Here is a 23,280-nt window from a genome sequence, read left to right as displayed (position 1 = left end):
TTCTCTCCACTTTTCCAAGAAAAGTATAATACTTGTTGTTTAGAAAATGAAAATACAGGTTATTCTGCATGCCCTACAAGTTAAAAAACTCAGGCTGTGTCAGGTAAATAGGGAGAGCAGATCACCAATACAGACTCTGAGCAGAAAACACACAATACACAGCTTGCTGGAGCTCAGGGCTCAATCTTTTCATCTAGTAAAGAAAGAAAAAAAAAAAACACAAACAAAAAAACAAACCAAAACCACTGATTCCAGCACTGTAGTGGCAGACCCAGCTATGAAAGAGCTGAAACACCTTTCTGATTTCTTTTGTTGTGGCATATGTTCTAGGGAAGGGCAGGAGCAGCAAGTTATCAAATCCTAATTAATAGTAAAGTTGGAGGTATTTTAATGCATTTTCTCTGTGCATGTCAAGTGTGAGGTCCAAAGCAGCTCCAAAATCCTTAGTAATGAAAAATCTCAGACTAAAATATCCATATATTGGTTCTCTGACTGCTGCGACTGACACAGTACTAACCTGTACCTGCACAACTCCATTTTGTTTTAATATTTTATACAAATGGAAATCCTTTAGCATGAGAATGAAGACAACATCCTGAAAACAGGAATAAAGTTGTCTATTAAGATGCAAAGATAAATGCAAACTGTTTGCTTCATTTTCTCTTCTTTGAGTTACAAATTTCTTGCTGTCATGAAAAACCTTTTCATCTTTCCTGAAATTCATCACTGTGGCACTCGGCTGACAAATGTATTCATCACAGTAGTGTATTTCCCAGAGATTCCTGTCTTCTGCCTCAAGCATTTTATTCCTTTAGATGATAAAAGTATTTTTCTGAGAAGAGTTTACATACATACCTGTGTGGCTGTAGGCTCACGCACATCATCAAAGTATTCAAAAAAAATCATACTTCCAAGAAAAAAATCAGCTTTAAGGATGGATATTCTTTATGACAGAATCTTATTTCCATGATGGCTGCACAGTGATCATCTTTCCACCGTGTTTGGACAGTGAAATGCTCTCTGCTGTAGCAGTTAAGGAGCAGACAAGTGTATTTTATGAACTTAGAAGTCTTTTTGGAGGTTCTCAACGTGTGGCAATGCAGCTACATTACTACACTTGGATGTGTAATAGCCAATTACCTGAGATGGCATCAGGCAACACATTATTACTAGGTAAGAATACGTGTGTATAGCTACTGCATTTTGGTTTATATAGCTGTCCTGAGGGGAATGAGAGCTGAGAAAGTTGACCATTATTGCAGCAATACTGTGGTATTGGAAAAATAAACTTTTCTTCACCTTCACTTTTCCTTATAGACACTGTTCCCTTTTTAAAGGCACCTACTCCTGGAGTGTTGGGTGTGAAAGGGAATTTGTGAAAGCAGAACCTCAACTTGTCCTCCTTTCTGAACTCATATTGTGTTACATGTAGCTAATTTTCAGAGGTCTCATTTCCAGTAGAATTTGGCTAGTGGAAAAAATGTCTCTTCCCTTGGTTCCCTACCCTCACCCTGGTGACCACTTCAATGCTTTATAGCCAAATACGTAAAATATTCACTGGAACTACTTTCCCACAATTGAAACCAAACCAATCTGAAAGCAAAAACCAGAGGATATAGTCAATAAGTGATCTTCATCTCATCAGGAGAGGAAATTTATGTATGCAGAAATCCTCTTCTCTAAACAGGCAGCTGGTTGCAATATTGAATTATATCATCCACCATCAGAAAGTAAGGGGTTTGGGTGCCCAGAAATTTCTCATTCAGAAGTGAGATCCTCTATTTTGCTTCTCACATGAAAATTGGCATTTCCATTTTAATACTTTCACTACTTCCACTTAATACTTTGCTACAGAGCTGGTGAAACGCATTTCAACAAAATATCCCTGTGTAGCAGGTGAAACCTCCCAACAAGACTTCTGTGGTGCATAAAGCTTTCAGCTAGCCAAAGTGACTGACCAAAACTCATCCCCTCTCATTAGGTTTAGGTGCTTCACGTTGGGTGTTAGTCTTTAAAGAACTGGCCAAGCCAGAAAAAATAATTTGCAAAATCACATCCCACTGGAGTTTCCAGTTATTCAATACTGTCCACTCTGGTATACAATGAGCCTAAAAAACTCCCAAAATATTTTGAGGCATTTGGTTATTTATATAAACAAAGCAGAGTATTTTGTTGAATAAATAAAATGTAAGTAAAATATTCTATTTCTTTTATATTAAGAAATATGTAAGAAAATATTCTAGTCTATAAGCACTAATCCAAGGTAGTTTGATGTGAGAATGTATAAAGGTGCTGATATTCACTGTGTTTTAAGAATAAATCATCTTGGGGTGGGCTAACAGCAGAAAATATGTTAATTATGTTTTTCTTTCTCTTTCCATGTCTCAGGTAATTTTAAAAATAAAATTTATTTCTTTAAAGTTTATTATATTAATTTTGGCTTCACAGCTACTCAGAACTAATATTTTTTTAAGATCTCATTCCCAAAAGCATACAACTTCATTCCACTATGCTTGGACAGTTAGGAGACAGTAAAAAAAGAAATAATAAGAAGATTTTGGATAAAATTCTCCTCTATGTCACCCAGAGGCCAGGGTCCCTTGTACCTTTCCTGTGCCTCTTTGAGACCCTATCCTGCTGAAGGAAATAAACTTAATTTATGGGGGGGAAAAAAAAAGTTGCATGTTATTCAAATTAGAAGAAATGTGAACAAGATTTCTAATATGCAATTCCAGATAAAATTGCAAGTGATGTAATTTCTTGCTGCTGCTACCTCATTCTATATATTCTTAATTTTCTGTTTTCTCTCACTTCTATTTGAATTTTCCTTATAATACAGGACTGATAGGAACTTAGAGCTGTTTTGCTGGCTCCTGTCCCTTGCTGATTGTTCAAAGGACACTCATATTTGCCCTACCCTCCTCTGGATATTAAATTTGTTCCTTGAATAAGGAGGGCACAGGAGTTCTCTCATCTCCTGTCTGCATCAGACAGGTACTAAATTGGTCAAATGAGCCACCATAAGCATAATGGTGCTTTAGAAGTGCCAATCGATGATATTTGATTGATGAAGACATTATGATACTTAATATGTTTCCAGTACAGTCAGTAGCTATGAACAGCCAACAATTCAAAATGTAATCTCTGGGACAGAACTACAAAACCTTGACTGGTTTAGATTTTGATGGATAAAATGTGTCACAGAATCTGTAAAAATCTTTATGATGATGCTCCCAGCATACCATTACGAAATGAGTGTGGTTTCCATCTAGCTCCCCAGAACTGCTGATTCAGAGCCATCAAGAGAAATGCATCCCTCTGTAGGAAACTATAACATTTCTATTGATTTCAGACACCTTGTATTCTGAGCAAAAATAAAATTAGCCCTGCTGTAATTTAGGAGTACAGGGCAGCATTTGGAGGAGATCAGTGGCAATGAGGACTCCTGGATTCTATTCCTAGCCACAGCAGTGACTCATGCCATGACCTTGTGTAAGCCTGTTGACCTCTGTGCCTGTTTACCCCCGTTGAACAATGAAAAAAGAATGAATACCTACTTCACTGGGGTTGAAGCCCTCAGTCAGAAAGAGCCAAGTATACAGGCATTCCTGGCAAAGCAAATAAATCACAAGGACATTTCCGATGAGCTCAAAAAATATCTCCAGTGTGAGGTTTCTGTGGTCTCTTCAATTTGATCCCATTACGTATTTCAGTGCAGCACATATGGTCCTATCTTTAAAACACTGGGTAGTGTTACGTGCTGTGGGATAGATTACAGCACGAAGATTTAATATTAACATTAATGGGAGCTGTGCAGTTAAAGCCTATGGCTCTCTGCTGAAAGTGTGCCCTTGGGAGAGCCAGGCTGCTAATAATTTACAAATTGTCCAATTAAAAAGTGTTGTGGAAATTTCTAACTTCTGCAGACATGTCTTCTGAACTCTGTCAGAAATGCTGTGGCTTTCAGTGTGTTTGTGTGTCAATACTCAGACTTGTGTGAAATATTCTGTGAAGGTTCCTAAGGGACGCTTGGGCAGTTATTTACCTTTTAACAAAGGGTAACAAAGTGACTTACCCTTCTACAAAACATTTAAAAGTGCTCATTTCCTTGCAGCACTGTTACATCTAACTTCTGAGGTTTAATTTCTGTTCTATTTCTGTCACTCTGCAGTCAAATACTGTATTTTGTGGCACGCTAGCAGATTAGACAATACTGACACTGGTGATATTCTCATTTTTTGGTTTCAGTTCTAATAGCCATTTGGGCTGCTTTTCACAGAGTAAGAATAAGGCAGCAATTTATATTGTGACTTGAGTAAAAATATCCACATGAAACTGATTGGCATCAGGGAAACAGCACTCAGAAAATCCCCACTTCTGTGTTATCCCCTGCATGTATGCAAGCCATCTCAACAACCTCTCGTGCTTAAACTGAACAGACAGGTATCTCCAAGATCCATATTTTTACTTCTGCATTTTACCATTTGAACTTTTTCATGCTATATTATCTTGTAACCCAGAGGGGGAAAAAAGCAAAGATCAGTGGTCAGAGATGTGTTGGTTGCTGACATATTTAAGTGCAGATGGCACAGCCAACAGGCCTGTCCCTGGCTGTATGCTGAGTACTGGAGCAAGGAGCTGGAAAACTGAAAATGTAAAAGATTTGCCTTTCCCCACTGAGTCAGGACCTGGCTCCAAGCTGCACCAGGTGCTCCTGAGACAGGTGAGACATTTTCATGTAGGATAAACTGTCTGCATAAATTGCTCAAAATAGCAGGCGAGCTGAAAGTAGATGCTTTTCTGAGTAACTCCACCAACTCATAAGCTTCACAGGGAGAAGAACTTTATCAGCTCCCAGACATTCTTTTCACTTTGAAAAGGAGCAGTCTAATTTGGGGACAGACAAAGGCAACACCTCTGATGTAATTTTCTCCTTCACTGACTGCATTGATAAAATTATCTCTAATTTCCACAACCATTGGTCTCTTTACCACATTGTTATCACAGTCCTTAACTGTTTTGCACAGTGTCAAAATCTACCTGTTTCATATTTGCAATTTACAAAATACTTCTATTCACAAACAAACAACAAAAAACATAGGTACACAAATAATAAATTATAGGGCTACTTGAAATTAATGAAAACATTTAATTATAATAATCAGCATTTCTGGACATATCCAGATGTCAAAAACATTCATTTACAAAGTATGGCAAGGTTGATTTTTTTTTTTCCTTTGCCTGGTAAAATCAGACAATTCCTAACTGGTTAAAATAAAATAACCCAAACAAACACATTCCATCAGATCACTGGTATTCAAAGCTAACTAAAATAGTTAGCCTCAGCTAGCACCTATAGAAAACCCTTCTGTTCTCCAAAAGAACATGTCCACGTGCCAGGCTCCTGCTGGATCAATAACAAGCCATGAGCGAGAACAAATGAGTGTTCACACAGAATACACTCTTTATTAGACATTCATTTTCCTTAGGTTAATAACAAAGTCTAAGTAGATTTAAGTGTATGTGGAGCATTAAGAACTCAGAGTCTATTTCAAAGCTAAGAGAAAATCAAGAAACTTGAAATATTCATATCACTGTTGTCTGTAGCAGTATGCAATTCCAGAAAGCCTCAGCCTCTCGAGTCTGCTATTTTTTTTGAGGGGAAATGAAAACTCAGGAGAAAATAACTCTTGCCAGTCATTGTTACCATGGCTGGCTGCAGCACTATTTTATGGAAGAGCAGCACGCTCTGATTTGTGTCCTGTGCGCTGCTTCTCGTCCTTTCACAAGAGGATTTTCAAGTCCCACCTATGTCCCACCTATCCCAACATGCACAGCACACAGCAAGCCTGGAAATTATCTGTCAGAATACACAACGGGAGCGTTGTAGATGACACCTCTGCTGGCCCTCTGCCAAAAGAGGTGAACGCTGAATAAATACATTGCGAAACCATCTTTCTCTTTTTCGAGTTAGCTGTCTTCTGCATTTACGTGTACTCTGTGTACTCGTCTGCTCCGTCTGGCGTTCTGTCAGGGCGCCTCTCTGTGCGTTTGTGCGGCCTGCTGACACTGCCGGGCACGGTGCCCCCAGCTCCCCTTCCTTCCTTCCTTCCCTCCCCGGCCAGCGGGACCCGCAGCTGCCCTTGGTGCCGCTAACCCCGTCCCGCTGCTTGTGGCTCCGAGCGGCCGAGCCCCGCCGGGCTGTCCCAAGGGCCGCGCTGCTGCTGCTCCTGCTCCTGCTCCCGTTCCCGCTCCCGTTCCCGTTCCCGCTCCCGTTCCCGTTCCCGCTCCCGTTCCCGCTCCCGTTCCCGCGTGCCCACCCCACGCTATCGCCCCGTGCCGGGCCCGCCGCGCCCGGCCGGCCAATCAGCGCCGCCCTTACTTTGCCCCGCCTCCCGAGGGCCAATCAGCGAGGCCCTTGGTGGTGCGGGCGGGCGGGTTCATTCAGGAAGCTGCTCGGCGGCGCGAGCGGCGGGGCGGGGCATGGAGGGCGGGGCTCGGCGAGGCCCCGCCCCCAGCGGGGCAGGGCGCGCGGCCGCGGCGCGGGGTGGCGGCGGCGGGCGCGGGGGGCGTGGCCGGGGGCGCGGCCGGCGCGCGGGCGGTGCGCGGGCGGTGGCGGCGGGGGGGCGTGGCCGCGCGGCGCGCGGAGCCGGGAGTCGTTGGCGGCGGGCGGAGGCGGCGGCGCGCGCTCGCCATGGTGTTCCTGAAACTCCGCGAGCAGGTGGGCATTCCCGAGCTTCCCTCGCCTTCCCCCCTCTCCTCCTCCCCTCCCGGTGCCGCCGGGCGCGCCCGCCGCCGCCGCGGGCTGCCGTGCGCGCGCGGGTGACAGGCGGCGGGCAGCGGGAGGCAGCATGGCTGCTGCCGCCGCCGGGGTCCGGGCTGGGTGGGAGGCGCCATGTGCGCCCGGTGTGGGCGCCGGTGCCGCCGCGGGGCGGGCGGGAGCCGCCGTCCCTCGCAGGTAGCGGGCCGAACAGGTGGCCGCGGCAGCCCGCCCGCCCCTCGGCTCGCCCGGCCGGCGGGTCCTGCCGAGACCCGCCCCGGAGCGAGCGGGAGCCCGGAGCGGTGACGGGGGTGGCTCCGAGGGCTCCCCCGCCTGCCCTGCCCCGCGCCTCTTTGGGAAGGGAAGGGTCTCTGGACGGGGCTGCCCGGGCCTGAGGAGCCGGCCGGTGTGAGGGGATCGACCTGGAGGCTGCCGGCGGGAGGCGGCGTGCCCGGGAGATGGGGCTGGAGCCGGAGCCGGCCCCTGCCCTGCGCAGCTTCACGTGCCCGGGAGCCGCCTGCTCGTCCCTCCACCTTTCCCTTCCAGGCCTTTAAAATCTTTTGTTCGGCCGCCGTGCCTTTCGCCTCCCGCGGTCGTGACAGAGCTTCGCCGAGCCCGCGCTGCCCTCCTGAAAGCGAAGGAGGTTCGTGGTGCCTTCGGTGGGCTGCTGCTGTCGTCGCATCACACCCTTCTTTGTCTGCCAGGCTCTTGGGTTTCCATCCCAGCTGGTGAAAAATACTTGTCTTCGCTGCTCTGTCCTTTCCTGGTGTCTCCCCTGTCCTACCTATTGTCTCCTGTGCGATATCAGGATACAAAGGTGGGAGGGTCTGCGCTGCCAGTTTGCCGCCTATGACAAGATGTTTCTTAGGAATGGTATTTTCTCGTGTTTTCATGTGTGTGAGGCCAAATTCCCTGTAAAGAACTCATACATCCTGCTGTGAGTCTCCTTGTTAATCTTCCTTAAAGATAACCAACTGTAACACTTGAAGACCCCACCCCCTTCCAAAAAAAAAAAAAAAAACCACCAAAAAAAAAAAACCCGCAGAAAAAAAAAGCCTGTAGAACTTGGGGGTGGTTAGGCAGCTGTTATTCCGTGTCTGTTTGTTATGCTGATCGGTATCAGCCCATCCTTACCTGCGAGTCCTTTCATTAGTTACACACACATCTGTGTTTTCACACTTAGGTTGCATGATCCCTCAGGATTTGTTCTAAGGAGCATTTGGTGATATGGGGCTGGGATCTCTTATCTCTCTGCTGTGTTGTATGTAAACTTTGTGAAGTCTCATGTTCTTTTAGAACCTCATCTATGAATCAGCAACAATTGTGGATCTGAAAGACACTTAGTGTCCCTTGAGTTAGATTTTCTTTCAGGATTTGTCGCTGTTCTTCTGTGGGAGACTTCCCACAGAAATAAGAACTTGTTTGTCTCTTCTATTAAATAAGCCTTTCTGCTAAAACAAAGAACTACAACCCCTCTGCAAGTAATCATTGCAAAGTAGTTGGCAAAAATCCCATTATCAATATGTTATCATCAAAGTACTGTATTTCAGAACTTTTCTTCTGGGGAGGGTCCTGCTGTTGACAGATGTTGAAGTGAAATATTGAACTGTGTGGGACCATTGGTTTGACAGAGTAATGCATGTGAGGCTTTCAGCCTCTGTCATAATGGAAGTTTTAATCTAGAAGAAGTACAAGGTAGACTTTTTAGAGGCTTCAGAGATCTGTAAAGAGGAATTGATACACTGGAATTGAAGTATTCTTTCACATAAAGGAGGGGGTGCTAGGGCAGGGAAGGGATGGAGGGAAGGAAGGGAATGCTGGTTTTGGACAGTCTTTTGTAGGGGGAGTGATTTTTAGCAGCAGCTGCATTTCTGCTGCTAAAGTGTCAGTTGCTTGACAAATCAGTTATTTCAAACTGAATTCTGTTGTAACTGAGTGAGAATGCCAGAAAGTCATGAGGAATCATGTTAACATGAAACCCCTCGGCTTTGGGATGCAGAGCATTCCTGCAGGTCACTGTTGCAGTGTGCTGCAGGATGTCTTGACCTGAGGATGCTGTACGGAGAGTGTGGCACCACCTGCTCTTTGTGAAAACCAGCCTGTGGTACTGGGTGGGAGCAGAGGTGTTCCTCCTCAGTAGTTCATGAAGGGTGCTTCTTGTGTGCCTGAACCATTTGCTTTGCTCCGTAGTGGTGTGTTTGGTTAGGATAAAGTAAGTTGTCTTGTGTATTTGTAGTCCTTAGAGTGGCTCTGTCTTCAGTGGTGGCTGTGCTTCACAGGGAAGTGCAAAGGCTGCTCTGTTGTTTGTACTGTTCAGCTGGGAAGTGACTTGCTAGTTTCTTTCTTCAACTGTCAGATTAATAACTTTCTGAAACAAAAAAACTTACTAACTAAAGTATTATTTAAATGGAATTATCAAGATTATTTTTCCAAGTTCAGCACAAACCTGTTGATTTTATTCCCTGATCATGTAGAAGGGCTCTGTGCTAAATGTCAGAATTATGCTGGAGACAGGCAGGCTTATGCCATACAAGAAGCTTAGTGTTTTCTTGCACTTGCTTAGTTTTTCAAGTTACTGCAAGCTGGTGTCAAAGCAGTGCTCGGGAAGTTACAATGAGGTGAGAAATTCTGCTCTGAGGCTCTTAGTTAAGCTCAGAGGGTGAAATCCCAGTTCTGCTTGCTTGATTTAATTTACTTAGTACCTGATAAACAAAACTTTGATCCTGCAGATGCTTAATGTGTTTGTGAAGCTCAAATATTTGTTTGTCTGTGGAGGCTGATTTGACACGTTTAACCTTCAGAATACAGGTTTTCCCCCACTGAGAAAAGTAGGCCTTGGGTTCAACAACCAGCCAGCCAGTACATTGTCTGTAAATTTGTGTTGCTACTTGAGCTTTATTGCTTTGCCATCCTACCAGGCAGGAATATATTTCAAAGTTGTGACATAATTGAGGGTGCACACTGCACTTTCAGAAGTGACTTATGTTTGCTTACAAAGTATATCAGGTATCAAAAAAACTCATAAGCCACGTTTGCAAAAAATTGCATTTAAAGCTAAATTGAACTGTATTGGGCAAAGCTGATACTTGTAATGCTCAATAGCAACCTGTAACTCAGGTATAGAAAAGCAATCATTCAAGTGGCAAATTAGAAATTGTAGGTTGTTCTCGTTGCTCTTGGGGTTTTGTGCAGTATTGTGCAGTTGTTGTTTAATGACAAAGGAAGCAAATCTGCAAATGCTGAATGTTAAACTATTCAAGGTAGAGATTAAAAACATGGTAAATGTACATTATAATTGAGGTATTTGTTCTTAAGTTTGTTTGCTTTCATTTTGTCTTCATATATTGGTGCTTGTATACCAGGTTCTTCTGGTGATGAGATGCTGCTTTAAAAATTCCGAGACAAAGCCTAGAAAAGTTTGTTTCTTCCTGAAATGCTGTGTTACACTGCTGTTAGAAATTGTACTGACAGTCCAGTTTAGGTCAAGGGTCACTAATGTTCTAGCACAATTTTTTTTCTCCCTTTTTGGGGAAGTGGGTGGAAGGGAAGATATGGAGTGGGGGAAAACAAAGGAGTAACTTGTTTGTGGGTATCCACAGTGGTACTCCTTGGTCTCCTGGGTGAAAGCCCTCTCACCTCTGCATAGCTAAGTGTGAAAGGCTAACTATCTTCTGGGTTTTTTTGTTATGCAATTATAGGTTCTAGGAACACTAATAAGGGGCTGCGAATTAGTCTCTCTTACACCTCAGAGGTAATTGACAGCTTAGTTTTTCCTTAGCGTGCAGGTGAAATTTGGATTTCCCAACAGCTTTTCTGTTACAGGCCTTACCTGCATATGTGCCTATAGGTCGTCTTTGAGGCTCACATAAGCCTACATCTCAGCAGAAATTTCTTGAAAGGTGTAAAATGAATAAAAATTGGCCTGTTGTTTGGGGTTTTTTCTCTAGTTTTGCAGCTGTATAACTATTTCTGGCAAAATTCATTGGATGCAGTGTCTTTGTATTTGGTAAAGCTTTATTTTTTCTCTCGGTGCATCATAGTTTTAATATTATGCATTTCCCATTTTCTCTGAATCTTAAATGTGTAACAGAAAGATGTCTTAGGGCTAATAATGATGGGCATGTGGAAGGATTTTGTATGGGATTTTCCTGTATGACTGCTAGACTGCTTGAAGCAGTGCATTTATTTCCATAAGTCAGACATGAGTGGTAAGGATCTGAGTAGGAACAACTGCATGAGGATATTAGGATGACCACTTATCTTTAAAGTCCTTGAGCAGTGAGAGCACTGACTTCTTTATTGCCCATTTATATCTTTCTCGTAGCTGAGATGGATCTTGTTCAATTGGCAGTTAAACAAATGTTTGCAGTGTCATAGTGAACACTCTGAATGCCTCTATGGTTGCTATTTTCATTACTGCCAGCGTTAGACTTCATTCTTTTAGAATTTATGCCAAGAATAAATGTCCCAACTAGTTCCTTGTTACACTAAGAGGAGGAATGGTCTCCTGTGGTGATGAAAAGGAGCTGCTGCTGTTCAGTGAGGGAGGGATATGGTGGGAATGGAATTATGTGGTATTGCTCTACAAATTCTGTTCAGATGTAGGCTAATGAGATGTGTGTTTTATTTTGGACTTTTTTGGTAGAAGTTACTTTAAAGTTACTCTTTTAAAAAACCCAATAATTTCTTTCATAAATCTTGTAGTTGTTAAGAACCAGCTCTTTGTACTCTGTTGTCCATTATATGTTCTCCCTAAAATTTGTGTCCAATCTTTTCAAACTGTATACAAGATAATTAAATTAAGAAATCATAATTCTTACCAAGACACCTAAAGTCTTATTGTTAGTTCTCTTGTTCCCAGGCTAAGAACTTACATGTGCTGCAAAGATAAGTTTCTTTAGCTGATGGACAACTCTGAGTAACTTGAACTCTGTTTATCTTGTTATATGCAGTAATTACCAGCCCTTCCATTAGAATGTGTTGAGAGAACCTGGTTCTACCACGTGTTCGTTTGGGGGGATCAGATTGCCCCATGATAACTTTGGAACTTTTGACTTGTGAACAAGTAGTTCTCCTCAGTCAAGAAAATAAACCTTTTAAAAGAAGAAGGAAAAAAAAAGGTGGGAGAGAAACAAAGCAAGCCTTGATTCTGCAGTCAGATCCTTAAGGCGGATCCTGTTAACTCAGCAGCCTTCTGGGAGGATATAAAGGTCTATTCATGTAGTTAGCATCCAAGGTTTCTGACCATTATTTGGAGGCAAATATCAAGAGAAAAATGAAGCAAATGGGCAGGTCTCTATTAAGAAATGATTTCTTCAGCACCAACAGAAAAAGATGATTCCTGTAGGAAACTAGTAGCTGAACTGGCAGTCTGCTATCTGGCATGGATTGTTATTTTCCCAGATTCCTACGGTTGTTCCATTCACTGAAATGGATTGTGGAATGCGATTATGGAAATTAAATATATTTGATGTTATATACTTCATATTCTCTATCTCATCTTTTGTCAGCAAGTTTGTTTCTCATTTGCCATACCTGATATTTTTCTCTAATCAGCTGGGCCATCCTGAGGTCAAACTAGTATTTGATGATTTGTTTTCTTGCTCCTGCCAACTTTTTACTTTGTTCTTACCTCTATTCCTTACTCCTATTTCTGGAAATTGAGTGGGAGACTCGTTGCCTTAGTTACAGTGACTAACTGTTTCAAAGTTATTTATAATGTTTGTTTTTAAATAACCTGTATCACAATAGAATCATAGAACATTTCACATCAATAAAAAAGTAAACAAAGCAGTACATCACTGGGAGCATGCTTACAGTGCTGATTTTTGGGAGGTTTGTTTTCCTTTCATTGTTGGGGGTGGAAGACAAGTTCTCATCTGGCATTTCAAGATACATCTGAAATAAGGTGTCTTGGTGTTATCCTTTGTACAAAGAGAAAAGAATCTTAATGTTTAAGCTCCAAAATATCAGGGAATGTTATTCTTTCCTTAGTAAAGACATTAGCACTCTCTCCAGGGGGTGGTAATGTAGAGGTTTAACTCTGTTAATTCAGTTGTGATTCTGGTGTTGATGAATTATACAGCACTGACCCATTTCAGCACAGAAACCAGAGCTAATGTAAGAATGGTGGGACTGAGTAGTGGGGAGAGAAGGGAAGGTGAGACTTGTAGGCAGCTGTGTGTGTGCAGAGAGATAAAGAGGAAGCACCAGCAGTGATTTGCAAATAAAAGAGGGACAAAATAGTTGGTTTGTAGCATTCTTGTAGGTTAGGAAACTGCTTGTTAGCTGAAGTTAATGACTTAGCTGATGATTTCGGTCCTTAAAAAATGAAATGCTCTTTACTGTGAATTGAATATAATCTGAGATTTTCATTGTTTATTTCTACAGTAATGTATATGTGAATGTGAACAGTAAGTAGATTATTTTCTACATGAATAGAGTCTACCTATTTAGGGCAGCCTGAGAACAAATATTTTTCTCAGTAAGTTACTGAAATGGATATTAATTTGAGAAGTATGAAGCAGAAGCCTGCGTATTCTAATGCTTGGCATCTGGTTAAAAAAAAAAGATAAAAACCAACTCAAGCTTATGTTGTTAAACTTCAGAATTAAAGTTACCTGGATGGGGGTGAAACATGAAACTGACTCATGTTAGAACTTTCTGAATGTTCAGGTTTTGTAGGTAACTGCCTGTTTACGTGACTTAAGTCTAATTCTGACTGTGTCTTGAACTGTTGTGAAGTCATCCTAAATGTTTAATGTTTCCATATTCTCAGACAATGAACCTCACTTAGTGGCCTTTCTAATTCAAGATGATGAGCATTTGCCTATAAGTCATTCTTGTTCATTTTGCAGTCATGCAATTATACTTAAGGTCCACTCTCACTTTGTGCTGCAGTCCTGTACCTGCTTCCATCTGATGCAGAGAAGAAAGCATGGATTTTTAAAATTTTTTTTTTTACTTTGGCAAAGTGAAGATACAGTGCTGCCTTAATGAAGGAGGAGAAGAAAGCACAAGCAAGAACAGTCAGTATGACAAAATGAAAATGAAATTACAGTTAGTTAAAGCATTGAGACCAAAACAAGCCTTTTTTAGAGCTTACAGAACTTCTAGCAATCATGAAGAATCCATGTTTTGTTTCAAGATTTTGCTGTTTGTCCTCCTTTTGTTTTGATTTTGATCGCTCCACCTATGCTGGTCCCCTTGACAAAGGAGAAAGTTGAACCTTCCATCAGGAACCTGCTCATCAAGCTGCAGGCAGCATAATAGACCAGGGATCTACCCAGCTCATAGATGAAGGAGCTACTTGTGTCATAGACAGCTCACCTGGGGGCAGTGAAAAACATTTTCAGGAAGTTCTGTAGTTATTTATATACTAACATAATCTATAACTAATAAATAATTAAGTAATTTAAATCCATTTCTGCAGACTAAGTTTTGTACCATGTTTGAGGTAATTGGTGTTCTCTCCTTACCTGTCCTATCTTCAGGTCATCTGCTTCTTCTGTCATGAGTTGCTCATGAGAGTGGGCAGATAATCTATGCAAGTCCTTTTTTTCATTCCGAGCACTTGATGTGTCTTTCCTGCCTCAGATATCTGTGTCGTGTCTGCTAACATTTCATTCACTTACCAGTGTGTCCCCACAAAATATTGTTGGTAGGTTAAAATGAAGGACATAAATCAGGAGAGGAAGAAAAACAAAATGCTAACGTTGTTTTTCTGGTTACATTATTACTCATTGTTTCAAATTAGTGCAGTGTCCCAAGTCATGGTAGAAGGGTGCTTCAGAAACAGCATGCTAATGGCATTCCTCACTCCTCTCCTCTGTCCCTCTCTAATTGCAGTTTTGTTCTGTTCTTGCTGTGTTTGCTAAAACATGAGGATCGATAGAAAGAGGTCTTATGCTTAATTCTGTGTTGCTGTGCGGTCTTTGCCAGGTCAGAACCCTGTAATGGTACTGCCTGATGGCTTCTATTTCCTTTGCTCCTTGTCTCAGCTCCAGGAGCCATATTTTATTTTATATCTCTGCTGTACCTATTACCTTTTTTTTTTTTTTTAACAGTGCTCTTTCTTTCTGGGGGATAATTTTCTAGGAGTACTCCTAGAAAAACACTTTCTCTTGTGTCACCAGCAAAATTGCAAAGGCCATTACTGACCTGTAGCACTACTGATCCTGTAGTAACCAGCCAGGTCATTTATTTCTTCCAGTCCTACCTACTGACATTGTTTGTGGTTCTTTTCCGTCCACAAGCACAGGAGCATTTAAAGTTTATTACCTAACACTACTTAGATTACAGAGTGATAAATCTATTAAAATAAAACCTTTCAAGTAAAGAATATTTTATGACTTGTCCATTGACATTTCTCTATTTTTGTTTTTACCATAAGTTTGGTAAATTATAATGACTGCAATCAGGGATGTAAATAGTCAAGTTAATCTACTCTGTAAGAAACAGAGCTCAAGAGAGGAGTTCTTTGAATGCTTTCATAATGAGAGTGAAAAGGAAAGGTGAAGAGAGGATTTATAGAACACCAGAGAGAACCAGAGGACAGAAATGGTTAGGCTATCACAGCTTGTCAGCAACAGTGAACAGCAATGCTCTTCTGATGAACTTAAAATTTCCTGGTCAAGGATCATCCAAAAAACCAACAGGTATCCAGCTACCCTGTGGAGCTGTGTTTGCAATGACTTGAAGATATTGATTCCTTTTTCTACCTACTGCACCTTTTTACAGCACAGGAAGGGAACTTTCCCAGCATCTATAATCTCAGACTAACACTGTGAATAATACACGGAAGAGGATGCCTCCTGCTGTTTTTCTACACCCAGAGATGTAAAAAATGGTTTTGGATCAAGTATATCAAATTTGTTATTTTGGAAGGGCAAATATAGCTGCATGCAGCCATATCTTTTATCTCTGAAAGGACTTTGACTCTGCATATCATGAATTTGCTTCCCCCTTTTTTTTTTAAAGTCCCACCATCTAGAAAGCCATAATTAAAAATGTGATTTTTTTTTTAGCATGCACTTGAACACATTATTTATGGGGCTTTCATACCTGAAGGTTGATAAAATTTCTGTAATACTCTGCATGTGTTAAAACTGCTTTTTGCAATCATTTAAGTATTAAACTTACTGCATATATAATTCAAGAATAATTACTAGAAGTGCCGTGGTTCATGAGTCTGTGTCCACAAATATTAAAATAATTTTGCAGAAAAATTTTGCCACGACTGTTGAAAAATTGTTGATTATGTCTTTACATTTTAGCCTTAATGTCATCTGGAAGGCTCTCTTTTGCTGTTGCAATGGCTGTACAAAATATCCTACACATTTAGGGTATCACACTGGTTTCCTGTCTCGACATCCCACCCCTTCCATGGGGGAGCAGTGAGATATGTTTCCTTCTATAAAGCTCTCTGCTGGAACTTACATAAGCCAAAGAAACAGGATCTGTTTGAACGGCAGGAGGAACAGCACTGCCAGCGGTGCTTTTGGAGGCTTCAGACAAGTTCAGCTCCAGTCCCTGGAAGTTTGCCACACCAGTATTAGCAGTGCTCTCCTCCACGTTGACTGGAGGTGTTGCAGAGTCGTTTGGGACCTGTCATTCTGGAGTAAGTTCTTCAGAAAATTAGCTCTTTGCCTCTGCAGTGGCCACAAGCACAAATAAAACCTGCAGGCCTGAAGCTTGATCTGGTGGCAGCAGTTGGCCAGAATAAACTGAACCTAAAGACAGGATGGATGTACCTGCAGAAAAGATCTCAGAAGTGTCTGCTGCAGCTCAGCCTTCCATGTTGTGGCAGCCCTTATTACCTCTACTGACATACAGGTGTTTTGGATGTGTCCAGAAAGCCCTGGTATTTGTTTTTATATGTATATTTGTTTTATATATATATATATATGTAGTCATACATATATGACTGTCCTACCCACTAGAGCTTCTTTTACGATGCCTGACACATGCCTTGTTTTTTTGGGGAAAGCAACCTGTAAAAGTAGGATAGATAATTAAGAAAAGAGGAAGAATTGTTGGAATTACATAACTTGACCTCAAGGTTTTGTGACCTGCTCTTGTGTGGAGTGCAGTGATATGTAGCCTGCCTGGGAAGTGCTGTGTTGTCACGGGATGCCTGTTCAGAATGACAAGTTCTTATTTTTCACTGTGCAGTATGGCTGCAGAAGTAAGGTGCAATTCCTTTGGTGTATATTTGCACTGTCTTAAATTTTTTACTAGATAAGAAGCCATGAAAATGACCTGTAACAAGCAAGGTTAAAATACTGACAGAAACATTAGGATATGTTGTTTTTGTAATTCTGTTTTTCTTTTAAGAGGTTAATTAACAGCCACAACTGTGCTAATTATATGACTTGGAAATTATCTTCCACAGTGAATGCCAACATTTTCAGCTGACAGATAGGAGAAGGAAATACAGATACATGAACTACTGAATGCAAATGTGTTTCTGGTGTAGGGTAGGACTGTGTGTGTGAGAAATGAGTACGTGCCTGAATCAACCATGTTCTTTTAAGCCAGTGGAGTAGGTAATTTTTTATGAAAGATTAGAGTTCTGTAATTTTAGGATGTAGTTTAATGATGTGCTTCTCCTTCAGTTGTTTTTTTAGGCGTTTTTTTTTTGTTTTCATTTGCAAGGTTTCTAACAATAATTGTTGAAACTCACTGACTTCTGATCTACTGCCTAAGGCCATGGTTTGATATTAGGTGGTAGCTGAGCTTAAGCAGTCTTTCATTCTTTTCTTCTGCAAAGTGGTGAAAAGGGAGGGGAGAGGCAAATTATTTAGGTTAGCGTAGGACTGTGAAGTTGTTCTTGGAAGTTTTCCAAAGTAGGAAGTACAAATGAGTGTTTTGGATCATATAAACTTACTCTAATGTCTGTCTTTGTGTCAGATGTCCTGTAATCACAGATGATGTGTAAGTGTCCTTTGGTTTGGGGGCTGGAGGTGAGTGGAGAAACTTGAGTGTCGTCTGCCTTGGACCTTTCTCTCTGAGTAACTTTCGTGCTGTTGGTCTTAAGCTTCTTAGAATGTGTTTGGAAACTCAACAACAGGCTTGGTTTTCTTGTCTGGTTCTTGATTGTTCTGGGCTTTGAGTGTGGTTGTGAATACTTCTTTAACTGTGAAAGAACCTAGGGTCTTCAGAAATCTGCTTCTATTTATAATACACTATGTTGACTTACATTGACTGAAAACTCCAAAAGAAGAAAAGTTCCACTGTAACATCGTTGTTTGCCACATGTGCTGCCCATCAGGATCCTCAGCTTTTTCCCATCTCTGATCTGACAACAGTGTGTCAGTTTTCCTGAAATATTTTAAAGTTGCTTTTTCCCCTCTTAGGGTGACCATGTGCTCTACCAGCCAGTTTTACAGCTGGAGCTCTGAAAATGACAACAAAATTACTTTCTCTTGCCTTCCATCTCTTCTCAAGAGGTTACAGGGAAAATACAAGACCACATGTGGGTAGTCCAGTTACCTGACAACTCTATGCCAAAAGTAGTCTGAACTTGCTGCAGCCTTTTTTTTTCTCATATAAGCATGTATGGATAGAGGGCCCTCCAACATTTGTGCCTCTTATGTGTGCAGCTTTAATTCTTGGACACCGTCCAGTGATGGCTTGGAGTCATGCCTGTTGTGACTAGTGATCCCTCTATCTCCCTGCACAGAGATATATGCTTGGGGTAGGGAAATATCTGGTATGAAAACATGCTCATAGAAAAATGCCTAAGTTGAAATAAACTATACAAATAGTAATTAACAAAGCATGTCAATCTAAGAGTAAACTGCAGCCTTCTGGAACAGAAAATAAAATTTCATTTCAGCTCAGTAGGAAATGGAAATAGAAAATAGTATTTTATATTCCACACATCACCTCATATAGGTGTATGAATACCACAACATAAGCACACGGGTTGTGCAAACATTTTTATCAGCAGCTAGAGAAGATAACATTTTGAATTGCCATTAATGAAAACCTTATCTGTCAAGATGGACTGTTCCTTGCTTTATTCTGTTTCTCAGTTTCATTGTGCTGCAATAACACTTAATTCAGCAGGTTGTGGACGAGGCCATTCATCTGACTGGTTTTATTTTCTGGAATAGGCAATGGTAAAACTACAAAATTTCATTTAAAAGAGAAAACAAATTGGGCATGTCTTTTGACTGTGAGAATGCACTGAGAATAATTATCAGTATATTAGGGTACAATAAAGTTGTTCTTAACAGTTTCCAAACAAACAATTGCCTACATATCACCTGTATGTTTTTGAGGACTTAGGTTACAGCCTCTACTTCAGGGTGGTTCTTGAAGCTGGTCATCAGCACCATTTAACTTTTTTTTAAATTTCAGCCTAAAAGTCATAGGCAGCTGTTCAGGGGCTGCTTTCCGAGTAGGTCACCTGTCTGCTGTGGGCTGCTTCTAGTAGGTGTCAAAACCCAGACGGGTGACATAAAAATGTAAAACATAAACAAATGAACACAGGAAGGGTGGGAATGAGAATGACAAACATTAAATAAAGAACTGTTTTGCACAGTGTTAATAAGAAACATAGTTTGATATTTAAAACAGCTTACCTAAGTATCAAATTATAGATTTTCTTGGTAAGAGGACAGAATATGAGAGGATAGCAGAATCTTCTTTGCTATGCTGAAATAAATCAAGTACTAAAAGTATGAAAAGTTTTGAGAATACCTTTTTCATGTATCTATTAGTGTTTAAAAATCAGTGCTGCAAATTAAATTACATTTATGGCAAATTTCTTGTTATTCTGTACTTTATGTTCCTTGTTTATAGAAGATACAGAGTACTTTTTGTTGTGCTTTTTGTATTATGTTGTACAAAGGTTCTCAGTGATAAGACTAGACAAAAGGTTAATCTATTTTCAGTGTGGTTTATTGGCATGGATTGTGGGAATTTCGAGGGAATGTTTGAGCGTGAGTACGTAGAGAACAGGACAGGGGAATTTTTTATTTAAAAATTACATTAGGAAAAGATATGACTATAACGTGCTAAGATTTAAGTATAGCATCTACTTGCTTTCAAAGAATTATAAAAAATAACACTTAAGTAGTATATATTTGTTGCCAGAGGACTGAATTCAAACTGCTTCATGGACGGAAGTCATGAGCTAAGCACTTGGAACGAGTTTCTGAAAGCTCACTGTTTGAAAGCAGCATTAGACAGTAGCCTCTTCTGGAACAAATGGTATTTTCTTTGCAATTACCCTCTTAATTGGTCTGTTCAGTGTTGAAAATCAGAAGAAGCTGGGAAAAAGAAAAGCTTCTCCTATGAAGTCTGACAGAACTGTGCTAATCCTAAAATTTTGACAGACTTTGTGACCACCCCCAAGTCATTGATACAGCTCATTAACTGTTGTTGTATGAAGGAGATGCTGTGGACTACTTAACATAAGACATTTTTGGAAGATTTTAATTAGTAGCACATGTAATTAAAACAAATTAATTTTTTTATTTCTTTGTTAGCTGCTCTGATAAAATCACAAATTAAAAAGGATAGCAAAAGTAATAAAAGTAAAATAATTAGTGCATTAAGGTAATTAATGCAGTGTAAGGGTTATCATGTGCTATTTAAGTGCATCCAAAAAGCAAAAATAGAACTCAGGATAACTCACTTTGATTTGTCCAGGTCTGCCCTTCTTCTGAACACAGGTAGAAATTAGTTGAAAAACTGTTAGTAAAGCAATCAGCTGTGTGTTCTGAAGAGTGACACCTGGTGATCTTATTTAGTGGTGGCTTGCTTGTCTTCTCCCTAGGGAGAGATTTAAGCAGTCAGGACTGAGAGATGTTGCTGCAACAGTTCATTGCTATTGTGGAGAGATGCTAGAATAATCATTTTATAGGGGGTTTCTTTTGTGTCTGGTTTTGGTGTGGTGGATTACCCCCTTGGCTGTTCTGTGTTTGGAAGGTTGTCTTTATCATCAGGGTTGGAAATGACCTCTGGAGATATCAGTCCAACCCCTCCCAAGGCAGGGTCACACAGAGCAAGTGACAGAAACCCACATTCAGGTGGGTTTTAAACGTGTCTGAATAGGGATGCTCCACAACCTCTCTGGGCAGCCTGTTCCAGTGCTCTGTCACCTCAATGAGAATAAGTTGTTCCTTGTGTTGAGGTGAAACTTCTTGTGGTTTGTTTTATGGACACTGCTCCTTGTCCTGTCACTAGGCACCACTGAAAAGAATCTGGCACCATCCTCTTGGCAACCACCTTTAAGGTTTTTATAAGCATTGGTGAGATCCCCTCTCTGTCTTCTCTAACCTAAGAGGTCCAGCTCCCACAGTCTCTCCTCATAAAAGGAGATGTGTTCTCACAATCTTGTCCCATCTTGCCTCTATCTTCACCCTGAAGAAGTGAAAAACTTGCAATTTTCATGTGGCAAAATTCTTGGGCTCCTATCTGTCAAGAAAAAAAATCGGACTTGTTTTATTTGTTTTTAAGAGAATTGCACCTAGATAATTGTAGGTAGGCAAATGTACTTTGGAAATTAATTCTATTTAGTCAGTGTAATGGCATTTTGACTGAGCAAGGTCTTAGTTTGGTTTGTATGGTCTGCTTTAGATTGATGGCATGACTTGGTTGGGATTAATTTTCCTGAGAAGATCTGTGTCCACCGTGCAAGTGAACTTAGCTGTAACAGTTAACCTGTCTTTTTTCTCATCCCTTGAAGTGTTCCACAAACTGTGAAATGTAATAATATTTTTTTTTAAAATTTACCCTTTTTTTCCCCCCTGTAATGGCCACATCTTGCTGAACTTCAAAATTGTGCTCTTATGTTCAGCAGTCCTCAGGTCAGATAGGAAAGGTGACTGACTTCTGGCAGTCAGAGGTGTCTGGTTTTCTCCCCTTTGCAGGCTGTATTGCTGGAGTGGAATCTGCTGTGGCACTTGTGCACAGCAGGTAAGAATGCCAGTTTGCCTTGTGGGTTTCTGTGGAAGTGGCAGTCATGATTTAAGATTCAAGCCATAGACAGAGTGCACATAAAGATGTTTGGCCGTGTGTCCTGTCCAAGCAAATGGATTTTTCCCTCGAATAAGAAAGTCCTAAAGTGTGTGGTAGAACCCTCTGTGTTTCCTGTGGAATTACAGTGAACTGGAAAATTTGGATCTTGTTTTTCACTCAAATACTTGACTTGTGGTTTACTGATTGGCTCCTCTTGTGAGGTGAAGGGCTGCTACATCCATATGTGAAAATGTGTCTGAGTCTACTGGCCAGTTCTCTTTTACTGTTTTGCATTTTGGGAATGAAAGCTGTGTATCGTTGAGCAGTGTTAAAATCTTAAAGCTTTGTCCTGACACACCTATGTGCAATGCCTCTGTTCCAAGTCAATTCTGACTCTTCTCCTGTCCCATTTTAAAAACATGTTTTTAAAAAAAACCCTGTTACAATAGCCTCAAGGCTGATAAGACATCACCCCATGTGCACTAGTGTTTATATGAAATTGCAGAGTCTTAAATCTAATCAAAGAGCTGCTTATTCCATGTATTTTGCTATGTTTTCCATTTTTTCTTAAAAGGCCTAGTCAATAGGATTAAGAAGACAATTGCTGTTTGCATTGCTGGCCCTGGGAGTAGAGAAATGACTGCATGCACTGTTATTCCCTGTGTATAATGACACTTCCTCATTAAAGATCCAGTGAGGCCATTTGGATGTACTTCTATTTTTGCTTTCAAAAAATAATCTAAAAATATTCTTTTGAAAGGTACTGTTTTTCTTTCAGGGAGGGAGAAACAACTCCAATGAAGCTTTTACTTATGGTGGCTTGTTCCTGTTAGTGCATGAGCTGACAGTTTCCAGTAGACATTCTTTTTTTTATGCCTGTAACTTAATTTTGCAAATGCATACTTTTTTCATTTGAAATAGTATTTAGGTTTTATCATTCTGTCTGATGGATGTGTGTTATCTAAAATACTCCTAACCCTTCTTCCTGTTTTTCCTACTCTTGTATTTGGTAGAGTGGAAATGTTAAAATTCAGACACATGAAAATTAAATACAATGATTAAAACCCATTAATCAAGAAACAATTTTTTAAAGGTGGTGTACTGGCAAAAGATGACCTCACAAACTTCCACCCTTCTGTCCTATAAATACTATTGATCATGTCTAATTTTTGTGCCTTGGCAGATACCTAAAGTATGCAATTCATTCTTCCCTTTACCCAATATCCATTTTTAACTGCTGTCTTCCCCTAGATGTTCTGAAATATGTCATAGCTGTATAATAGAAAGTCTTGATTCCATGGTCATAATCTGAGGGTTTTAACTCTTCAGTCCTCGTGTGTGTTTTAAGCACTGAGCTTTCTGTGAAGCCAGACTGTAGACTTTGAGAGGTAACCTGCTATGGACAAACATAGACTCAAATAGCTCCAAACCTATGCTTTCTTCTGATATTAATGTCTATGAACATCACTTCTGGATTTGTATTTCTCTTTGAATGTGACAGGCATCTGTTCAGATTAGAAAGTATTGCTCTTTTCTGGTCTAATGTA

General features: G+C 40.7%; 1 protein-coding gene across 2 annotated transcripts in view; it reads left to right on the top strand.

Moving 5' to 3' along the window:
• Window positions 1-6,591: 6,591 nt before the first annotated feature.
• Window positions 6,592-23,280, top strand: part of ANKRD28 (ankyrin repeat domain 28) — a 116,298-nt gene continuing 99,609 nt past the window's right edge. The window contains exon 1 of one of the 2 annotated variants that reach the window (XM_064413498.1): window positions 6,592-6,721. In XM_064413498.1, the coding sequence (XP_064269568.1) occupies window positions 6,695-6,721 (27 nt within the window). In that variant the 5' untranslated portion in view covers window positions 6,592-6,694. The remainder of the gene's footprint in view (window positions 6,722-23,280) is intronic. The other variant, XM_064413488.1, reaches the window with a different exon arrangement.

The sequence above is a fragment of the Passer domesticus genome, chromosome 1 (genome assembly GCF_036417665.1).
Source record: "Passer domesticus isolate bPasDom1 chromosome 1, bPasDom1.hap1, whole genome shotgun sequence".
Taxonomy (NCBI): Eukaryota; Metazoa; Chordata; class Aves; order Passeriformes; family Passeridae; genus Passer; species Passer domesticus.
Note: the sequence above shows the minus strand (reverse complement) of the source record. Positions and strands in the feature narration are given on the sequence as shown.